Genomic DNA, 11389 nt, shown 5'->3' with positions numbered 1-11389 from the left:
GAGTGAAGCCTGACATCTTTATTACAAAACTTGATAGCTGTGGTGGTCTGATGGATAATGAGGTTGTTTTGCAAGTCACAGCAGAATATAGTGCTGGTTCTTTAAGGAAAAAAAAAAAATCAAAGCTAGCAAAAACTTCTAATGGGACACGTTGAACAATTATCAGTTTTTAATATTACCAATGTAATGTTTCCAACAAAAGGTTGAGTTTTCTTTTGTAGCTGTTCAGAAGACATGCCATTGAAGAGCAAATATAAATTCAAAACAGGGGAAGTAAATGGTAGTGATCTTTTGAGCACATTAACCATAATAATGTCACAATAATGTCAAACCCCACATTATTGTGGGGTTTGAAATATTACATTCACTGTGTTACTTAATATTACTTCAAACTGGGAGGTAGTTAGGCCTACCTATGGGAGTAGACAAAATACAAAACTTGAGGACTTCAGATAATGACATCACACTTTGAAGCAAATTGTTTCAACCTTTATTAAACATAGCTTGCAAGAGATAAATATTACAAAGTTAATTCCTCCAAAATTAGCTTATTTTTTTTTCAATCAATGCATAATTGTCAATCAACTGGCAGTATTCAAACAGCATTATTATTTTTTTTACCTTTGAAGATAGTTAAATATCAAGTATGTGCAAAAGGTCAGGATTGATGTAAGCAAAACAAAAATGTTTTCAGTTCGTCTCTGGTTGATTTCAACATCTGTTTCAACATTATCATCACAATGCAAATAAAATTATTTGATGAACTGGATTCTGCGGTGTGTATTTTTCCAGCATAAGCAACAATAACCAATACAAGAAAGTCAAAGAGTGCAGGAACACATCTATTGTATGCTGGTATTGGCAAAAAAAGTGATCACTGATTCAGAATGATCAGGTCACCATCATTTAGCATGAACACATCTTGTCTGAGTAGGCTGGACTTTCACAAATTATAAGCTACTGTAACATATATATAAGTGCTCCTTTACACCATGTTCAAACAAGAATAGCAATTGAATTAAAAAAAACTTCCATTCCCACCTTAATTTACACATCAAGTTTAAATGCTTCAAAAGCTCAGTCATTGACTGCAAATGTTGTTCACCTGAATCAGTAAACACTTTACTGCAAACTTTAGTCAAAAAAAAAAAAAATAAAATTAAAATAAAATAAAATATATATAAATCAAGCAATTGCATCTAGCAAGACCACATGGGGTTGGGTGGATGGGGGTGGGGGAGTGGAGAGGGTTAAATGGAATCCCTAACGTTTTGCACATTTGTTACACAATAATACACAGTGATCACAAAACAAAATGACAAGCTTCACAATATTCATGGCTTTTTGTTTGCTTTTCTACACAATGTACACCCATTTAATTTATTTTTCAGTACAAGGGAGGAAAAATGCTTCTGTACAATAAGTCATTACTTCAAACCTAGCAAATATTGTGTCATTTATTTCAATAGTCAATACATTTGTTTTTTTAAAACTGCAATAAAACAGAAAACTGAACTTCGTCAAGACATCAGAATAAAATTATTTCAGAAATCTAAATACATGTAGCTGAAAAAAAAAAGTCCAAACATAAAAGTACATGGATGCATCTGCAGAAAGGTATGAGACACAGGAGGGTTTGGTTCCTTCTCAAATTCAACTTTACACTTGGCAGGAGAACTATAACACAAACTGTGTCGCATTGTTTAGTGTTGTCCAAACATGGTGCAGATAGCAAAAAATGTATATAACATTGCTACATACAAGTTAAACTGTTCCTCCAACGGGATAAGAGATAACTTAAGTCAATGACAACTTAAATAGAAAACCAAAAAAAGGCAATTAAGCAGATTATAGACCTAATGCTTATATTTCAGTATAAATGTGGTGCAGACACTGGCAGGACTGAGTTACTACAACACAACCATCTTGTATTCATGTGGATGTCTACTTGAAAAATAAATCAGGGATTTCTAATACAATGTGCATGGTGCAGTTACTGCGATACAAAAAGCTTCAATGGGCGGCCACAATTTAAAAAACACACACAAAAGACACACAACTTTAATTTCTGAGATGCTAAAGTTGATATCCAACTGAAACATTTATGAGAGGTTGTAGAGCCTAGAATTACTGTATTATTGGAGAAATGTTTTTGATAAGCTAAGTGTTACTGACATTTGGTCAGTTTGTTATAAAAGAACACAGAGCAATGAACAGAACAGTGTAAGGCTCACTGCAATCAGTTCAAAGTATACAGCTAAACGTTAGATTTGTTTGAACTGTCATTCTTTTAAGAGGCAAGGATAGAGAATATCTTACCTGTGGAAGATAATACAAATTTAAATCACATATACTGAAAAGAGAACATGTCAGGCATAGCCACCCAGAAAAACTATCTGATGGAGTGAGGATGCTTTGAAAAAGCTGTGCTTGATGAACAGATAGAACATCAAGGGGATGAGAGGAGAGAACTAAGCTAAATATAAAGACAGCATCAGTTGTTGACAAAAGTAACATCATTCACTCTCATATGTGTCATAAATTATAGGGACTAGTTAAAATATGAAAGACTGATCTGCATCATGAAAATGAAAACTAAGAGTAAAGTATTTTAATTAAGATTACCTTACAAACCAAAGTAAAAAAAACTGTGCCTTTAAATACAATTATGGATGGCTGGGATTCTAATTAGGCCCAATTGAAAAATGTGTTGGCTAGTTCATATTTGTCCAACAGAATTCAGTTTGTTCATGTTGATTCAAAAATTAACATACGCAAAAAGTTAAGTTTAGGAGTACCACATGTTTTTGTGCTCTTTACTACAAATACACTACAGTAATATTTGTAGTAAGACTGTAAGATAACAATTTTACAAATATTGCATGTCCATGTGCAAAATTGTCAAAATTTTAAAAGTCCAAAGTGGTCCAGAAAAACTAGGCCTATGCTGAAATACAAGTTTCTATTACTAGAAAGGCTGTTTTCAGTGCCTGTTTCCTGACCTTTAACTCCTGGTCAGTCCTTGAAGGTGGCCACTCACACTAAACTAAGTTGCATTTTTTAAAACAATATTTCATTTTTATTGTGGTCACATTGTAGCTCAGGAGGTAGGGTTGCTGCAATGTCAATGACTTGATGTTATTGATTGGGCTTCCTACAACTTTTTACTGATATCTTGTGATAAATTTCTGTTAAATGCATAGGAAATTGTAAAACTGAGTTCAAACCTTAGTATATGAATGTTTTGCAGTGAAATGCACTGAACTGAACTGAATTTGAAATGACTTGAATTTACTATATTTGGATATGAATTGACCCATTTTTCTCCGTAGACATGGCATTTGTTGTAAATTAATGGTGAAGTCAATTTGGATGATTTAATTTAATCAATGTATTTATTCAACTGTATAGTTTTACTATAATGCACCTCTGTACTGACTGTGTAGGGCACCATGGATTATTTTTTGAAGTGGCCCCAAACAAATTCAAGCAAATTCAAGCAAAAGCGATTCCAGGCCAAGTGAAGGTGAATACTTGCATGAAGACTATGCAAATTTAAAAATGTAATGGAATCATACCTACAGTTAAAAGAATCAAGAAAAATCTGTTTAGAACTGATTTTGTCCAGAACTTGAAAGACATTTGATTCTCATGTGGCACAATATTATACTTTAAAAGCGTATGTGTGCCTATCTAGATGCAGAGATGGGTAAGAGTTTAAAAATATTCCATGTGATTTTGCTTTCATTCAGGTAAGACAGATTTCTGAGATAAGTGAAGATAATAAAATGTGGTGTAGGAAATATTTCAGTCCAGAGTACTGTGAGCAAGGGTTGTCAAAATAATAAATATCTCAATATAATAGATACTAGAAAAAAAATTATTCAACGATATTGATTTGTGTCAAAATCGATATAAATTGACCCCATAAGCTAAATTGTTCAATACTTATTGGTTATGCCCCAACTATGGAAAGAAAAAAATTAATCATATTTTAATTAATCATAGTTCTTTTGCATTTTTGCTTTTAACTAGAAAGAAGCCTTCTTTTTTTTTTTAAAAAAAAGAAAGAAATGTTGCCTCTATATTGAGTATTTCTTAACATCTGTATGAAACTTTAGCATTGTGACAACCCCAGTGTGAACTGAATCGATTTCCCCTCAAAATCACCTTAGAAGTCCCTGCATATCCATGAATAATACTGAATACTGAGTGAACGCTGTTTGAAATACCTGAGTTATTGCAAACTAACTAAGCACAATGGTTAAGACAGCTTCAGTCAGGTGGCCTGGGCAGTCTACCATGCAGTTTATGGTCTCAGAGTCCATGTAGATGCAAGGACCTGTGCAACTAACATTTTATTATATGTGAGAGTTCTTCAAGTCCTGCTTGAACAAAATGTGAATATGGATCATGCACCAACTCCCGTTCAAAATGAAGCTAAAGACCCTGCAAATAAAGAAGTGTGCAAATATAACCACAGTCAGAATGAAGAAAACAACATGGACACTTTCAAGAAAAAAAAAATTACTGTGCAAAGAGTAAATCTTTATCGAAATTTGTACATGTCATCACTCAGGAACAAATAAAAGAATGCAAAAAGCTCCAGAGATGAGAAATCTCGCAAACTTAATTTCCTCTTATGAGCTGGCAAAGCAGCTTATCACATAAGTTTTCCTCATCAGACAAGAGGTCCAGAAACCACTGGGACCTGGCATCAACACAATGAAACTGTGCAAAGGCCTTCACATAAAGGGTCCCTTACAACAAGACCATCTATCACAGAAAACACAAAGCACTGCACCTTCATGCTGGAGACTTTTACAATGCCAAGAACATGAAAATCAAAAGGTCAAACCTTGAATTGCCAGCAGAGCCCATATCCTGCTCACTGAGTATATCACAGAAGAATCGAGATTGTCTGTCAAAGCAGAAAAAAGTGTACAGGATACAATTTTTGAAGTGTAGGGAAAGTAAGGTTATACCTTTCTTTACAAGAAAGGTACAAGTGAGAGGAAGGCTCCATCAGTGAAAAGAATCTGATACTAATATTTGTTAAAATGGCATTGAAAATGAAACATTACAGTAAAAAGTCAAACTGGGTACACTTTAAACTAGTTGGTGTTTCAAAGATTGACAGAATACTGTAGTTAGGATGGTATGTGTTCAGGGGTCTAAACATTTAATCAGCAATAAACAATGCATATGCACTTTCAATCCAACATTCATTTCCTCTTTACCAGAAAACAAACAAAATTTCCATTTGGAAATATGAAAAGTGCTCCTCTTGAGTGAGGCAACTTGCGAGCACAATGTGCACACATTGATTGATCCATGTCTCTCCCATAAAACATCCACACCCTTTATTCTCTGAAGCTAGGTATCTATACACAATCCATAGATTTTTCAACAGTTAATGTCTTAGATTATTATCGTCTCCAGTGGCCGACACCTCTCAGGTAGGCCACCAAATCATTTGGAGACGCTGCACAAAAAAAGAAACAAATATAAAGAACGGGAAAGAAATGATGCAGGAATTACAAAAGTAAGAACACAGACTGGAACTAGAACCCAGATTTGGGTATTTTAGATACAGAATCTGTGATCTGGATGTAGACTGAAGTTGTATGTTTTGTACACTCTGTAAAGGAACTGCTGGGATAAAAAGAGTTCACTATGTGAATAATGAAGAGGTAAAAGTATGAAGGACAGCTGCATGGAGAGGTTGTTGGCAGGTGAGGACTAACAATGTGAAGTTCATGCTCCTCTGTCTTCTCGTTCATCAGTCCACCACCTGCTTCATCTGATGGTGCCAGTAACAGAATGTCCTACACATACTTGTCAGCAACACATCTATATCAGATCAGCAGAAGACTGGCATCCTAAATAAAACAAAGGAAACCCCTTACTGAAGAATGGTGGAGAGGGTTTCCACACTTAATTTCCACAAGATTCTCTTTTGTACATAATTTTCTTTTTCAGTTGGTGGGTACTGAAGTTGGTTAGGGGTCCTCTCCAAGATATCCAGATAACCCTGAACCCCAGGCTGAAATCAGTTCTGGGAGTGGATCGTTGTGATGACTGATGAGGTCTTTGAAGCTGGTCATTGAGATGATCCATGGTAAGCACTTTGCTCTCAAATGTTCAATTATTTAAAACAGCATAGTCTTTCAAGATCAAATGCTGCCTAATATGATCCGTTTTTGTTCCTAATAGAATTTTTCACTTTCTTTAAATACTACTTAGCAAACAAATCATGTTTACAAACTTTAGAGTAACTTTATGTTGCATAGCAACCAGAGTGAACCCTGCTGATCTTCTATTCTCATCAATAGTCATAATAGCTTTGGAAGTGAGAAAAAAAAAGAATATTTTCAAATGATCTCACTAAACTGACAATGACTGGGTGTCTTGAAGTAAATGGTAAACAGTGGAGAAATAGAAATATCAGACAAACACTTCAAAAGCAAATTATAACATAATGAATAACACTAACTTAAGCTTAAATGGCAGTTGCAAGTATAGGCGCTACCACCAGTGATTATAAAGGGAATTACAGAAGAAGTGAATTTCTGCTATAATAAGAACAACTGAGATGCACTGACAGTCTGTGTTTTGTTCAGCTTGGTAGGTTCTCATGGGTTGGTCTAAGGTAGGCACACGGACAGGCACTGCATGCGATGAAACTGTGGGGTTGACATATCAGCTGATCTGGGAGTGCCTCAGAGTGGGGGAAGTTATCAAACGAGGCTGGCCTCTGACACACATGAGAAATTAATGGGGCTCATTTTTGCCCACTGATGGACTGCGATATGGACCGAGGTGGGATCATGTCCAACAGGTACTCTCTCTGCCGGTCTGCTAAGCTGGAAGTCTTATGGGCTCCAACAGCTGCAGGGTTCAGGTAGGCAATATTTAACCCTATAGGAACAAATCAAACAAATATTGAGCACAAAAGATTGATGCACTAAACCACACAGGAAACACAATACCACCACTTACAGCCAGCACACTGGTATGTATAAATAGGTATATGAACAAAAAAAAATGTCACTGAACTGAACCATGAACAAGTCTCCTTGGGGACGTTTTGAATTATTTACAGTTTCTGAAAGTGTGGCTTCTAATCTTTCCAATTATGTCAAACACATGGGAATCAAAAAAAAAAAAAAGAAGAAAATATGGCCATTTGAATGTTGGCAGTCAGAAAACGAGATTTCAGAGAAAGCAGCTCTGAAAGTTTCTCCCCAAACCTGCTGAGCAATCTGGGGTGTTAAAGGCCATCATTTACATTATTTTGCAATAACCCCACCCCAGCATTGACTGTCAACTATTGATGGGACTTATGGATCTTCGAAGGGAACTGAATCTTCAGGATCCACTCACTATAAAGAGTCATTAAAAATTTAAAATTTTTAACATTTGCAATTTTTCTAAAATAATTTTATCCCTTATACAGTTTTTATGAGTGAAATTCACAAAAAAGTATAATCATCTATATTAAGTAAAATTAATATTTGTCTGAATGTTGCAAAACAACCACAGAAAAAATGGCTATGTATTTCCATAAAATACAACATTTTCTAATATAAATGTCAGCTACCCAAATATTGTTCTTTACTACAAATGTTTGGTGTATTAGTAATACTTTAGGGCAGAGGTTCAAAAACTGAGGGGGGCTGTGTCGATCCCCCCTCCCCCCTCACACACGTCCCAGACAGCTATTTGTAATCCATAGGGGGGGCCCAGAAAAAGTTTGGGAACCACTGCTTTAGGGCAAGTTTAATTTAGAATGATAATAAAAGAAAAATAGACTTGAGTTGCTCTTGCTGAAACAAAAATCCCTTCTGCACCATAAAAGATATCCTAACCCTGTCAAATCATTTTAAGTTACATGAAAATAGCAACAGTTATTGAAGTGAGTGCAGAGCATTATAAGCAAGCTGTAAAAAATAAGAACAGCTGTCACTAACTGAGGCTTGAGTCCTTCCGTTCACAGCATAGAAAGAATGGGAACGTCACATCAATACTCTCAGGAGGTACGACTTGGCTTATCTAGTCAGAAATACATATTTTTAGAAGTTTTCAGCTTTTGTTCCATTTTCCAACAAGGCTGTCAGGTTTTGTCTTAAGCCTAGTTCACATGGCACAATTTTTGGTCCCGATTTTTCCCTCCTGAAAATCACAGAACGTTATGCGTTCTAAGATCATCGCTTATGATAATTGTAATTGATCATCCTGCTGTGTACAGTGCACTGTTCACTGCCTTGTCACAGTTATATTGGTGGCGAGGCAGTGGAATAACTGCTTCGCCACCAAATTTTAGAATGCTATTACTACAAAAATGTTAGAAACAGAATGTAAGAAGTGTAAAACACAATCTGTGTGCCACCTTGCTGCTGGTTGCACAAAGATCGTAATAGCATTCTAAAAAAATAAGTTCTGTGATTCACCTACAGGACATCAATTCAGTATGTTTATGGTTTATCCACCATAAACATTCCTGTATGTTTATTGTGGATGATGTCATCTCTGAAGTATTTGAACACCCGTTACCAGCATGGGTTGAGTAATGTGTTAGAGATGTTAATGAGCCATGTGTTTACTTCAAACTTGCAACTTACTAGCCGAAACCAAAACAAAAGCATACTATATGCCTAGCATACAGTATGCTAGACATACTGAGCTTACATAAAGCCCAGTATTCTAGTCAACTTTGATTTTTCCCCCACACCTTCTCAAATGGCTCAGATTGACTCTAAACAGGCTGAATTCAAACACAAAGTTTACCATTTTAAAATCTCAGATATTCTAATTTTAAAGAATGGAAGTGCTTCTTTATGACTTGAACTGGAGTACTTTGCCCAACAAACCCCGAACAAAAATCACTGTTTTCTCAGAAATTAGTTTTTTAGCTTTTATTTTCTGTTTCTGCTCTGCCAACTTGTTCAAACATTTGCCTTTGTGCATCACAATTAAGATACTGAGATGTTTCACAATTTTATTTTATAAATACTGAAACAATGTAATATACATTCTGCTGTTCATAAGTTATTAACGTCTATCTATGTAAAAAAAAATCTAATAGTTTGTCCTTACCTGGGATGTTGTAGATTTGACGGCGGTTGTCGTGCTGCAGTCTGTTACTACTCCCACCACTACCACAGTGCTTAGCGCTGCTCATTCCCATAAGGCTGCTGGCCACAGACAGCTGAGAAGCCTGAGCAAAGTTGGAAAGGACGCCTCTTGCAGAGTTAGACAAACCTCGCTGCAGAGAAGCTTGAGGCTGCTGAGCCTAGAGACAAAAAAACAAAGCATCATCGCTAACTTCACCTAAAATCACACAGCTCAGTTTTATGTATTTTAGTCACTTATAAAGTAGTTGCTAACAAAACCTTCGGAAATTTAGTGAATAATCTACTTCAACTACACATAATTCTTCAATTAAAAATAAAAACAATTCCTGTCCACAATACAAGAATTAGATATTTTTATATGATCATAAATTCCCTATTTTTAAAAGAATCAAAAGGCAAAAATAAGATATCTCAATTTTGGTCACACCAGTATCCCCTGGACATTACGGTTACTAAAAATAACTAGTAAGAGTATTTAGCAAATTGGGTGTGCTCTGATCAGAAAGCATACATTGTGTAACTTTTGGTAACTAGGAGATGGATGGTTGGTGGTTTCCAGTTTCAAGGAACAGAGCTAACTTACTTGGTTCTGAAACCAAAAGGTCTGATCATATCATTCCAAAATTATTTTCAATGAAATTCAAGAGAAAATTCAGGAAATTCTATGGTTCTTTGTCCTATGGTTTTGTTCCCTTCCCCTACCTGTTTCTGTGAATTATTAAATGTTTAGTAAACCCTACTGTTAAACAGCTCATTTTTCTAAGGTTGATGAAGAAACCACAGTTTCAAAGGTACACCTGAAGAAACACTAGAATTATTTAAAGTTGAACATCACAATTGCTATAGCAATGTAACTCTGTGTTTGATATATATAAACTGTTTTTGCGACAGATGTGCTTGTAAATCTTCTCAGTTAACATCAAAATTGTCAAATAGACTTCAATTATCCAATAATAATAGAGAACATTTAATTTGGCATGAATGCAATGTTTTTTTTAATTTGTGCAACATAAATACTTCCAGCACACATTCCTAAAACATTATGAAGAGTGATGCAGTGTACCTGGCGCAGGGCATGCTGTCGGATCATTGTGTCAGTCTTGGAGACGTTGGAGCCAGTAGCAGCGGAGCTGGGAGAGAGAGCTGCCTGCTGCTGTAGCCTTTGTTCAATCTCCTGACAGACCCACACAGTTACAGATCATTACTCACAATGAAAAGCTTAGAGGTGAAGCCTTACCAATGGTCTTGGTCAGTGTGATTTTAAGGAAGGATAACAAAAACAACTTAAGTAGCACATGAAAAAGAAAGATTTTCTGTCCTCAAACCTCAAAGTTAACCTTACAACTTACAGTGTTTTAAAAATAAAAGATAAAATTATCCAATGGCCAACAAAAACCAAAAACGTATCACATTGGTGCCTTACAAATTGCTCTAAGAACAGACTTTTATGTGTTAATGCATTGCAAATAAGATTTTTGAGCTAAAAATATCTAAAAAAAATCAAGTATTAAATGCAATGTAGGACTAAAGTCAGTATCTGTGATATAGTTGGTCGCTTCAAAAGATTTATTGGTGGAACGTCAAAGCAACAGACTAAATAAACATATGCTAACTTTTGTAGAAATTATTATATCATCGTGTTTATTGCAGGGTTTGCTTTTCTGCCCTCTCATGATTGACATATGAAGCGAACATTAATTGGATAATTATCCAGGTTTTAGGCTCTAGTAGCTTCCTTGCACTGGACTTATTAGCCATATTGATTTAGAATTTTAGACTGACAACCAAGTAGTTGGTGCACAACACCGCCATCATTCTTGAAAACAAAAATGAAAGAGACCAAATGTGTTAAAATGGTGAAGGAGAGGCACAGCTCCGATCTGAACTGTGCTCACCCTAGAACTTTGTCTTACTTCTTTGTTTCATCTTATAAAGACATAAAGAAATATTTTCCCAATTTGAAAGTGTAGCTTTTTATACCAGATGTATAACTTCAGACCAGTAACTGGTCAATACCATATCAATGCTGACCTGTTCCTGCTGAAGAGCCTTTACAAAAGCATTTTTCAGTCTGTTGGTATGTTCTGCTTTCAGAGCCTTCTTCTGATTGGATGTCATGCACTGCTCACAGAGGATTCTGCCACTCTTCTCTTGCTTCCAGTGGGGTGTGAAGTCTGTTCTGCACTGGGCACAGAAGAAAGGCTCCATACGGGCCAAAGATCCCCTGAATTTACCTAAACAAAACACATTTT

General features: G+C 35.7%; 1 protein-coding gene across 4 annotated transcripts in view; it reads right to left on the bottom strand.

The window, feature by feature from the left end:
- Positions 1 to 467: 467 nt before the first annotated feature.
- gatad2b (GATA zinc finger domain containing 2B) overlaps positions 468 to 11389 on the bottom strand; it is a 96888-nt gene continuing 85966 nt past the window's right edge. For all 4 annotated transcript variants that reach the window (XM_088010020.1, XM_088010021.1, XM_088010022.1 and 1 more), the window contains 4 exons: positions 11169 to 11371; positions 10201 to 10311; positions 9100 to 9295; positions 468 to 6921 (listed from right to left, as the gene is read on the bottom strand). In XM_088010020.1, coding sequence (XP_087866146.1) covers positions 6785 to 6921; positions 9100 to 9295; positions 10201 to 10311; positions 11169 to 11371 — 647 coding nt within the window. In that variant the 3' untranslated portion in view covers positions 468 to 6784. The remainder of the gene's footprint in view (positions 6922 to 9099; positions 9296 to 10200; positions 10312 to 11168; positions 11372 to 11389) is intronic.

Source organism: Poecilia mexicana, unplaced genomic scaffold (genome assembly GCF_051168715.1).
Source record: "Poecilia mexicana isolate PSO_F unplaced genomic scaffold, ASM5116871v1 scaffold_11, whole genome shotgun sequence".
Taxonomy (NCBI): domain Eukaryota; kingdom Metazoa; phylum Chordata; class Actinopteri; order Cyprinodontiformes; family Poeciliidae; genus Poecilia; species Poecilia mexicana.
Note: the sequence above shows the minus strand (reverse complement) of the source record. Positions and strands in the feature narration are given on the sequence as shown.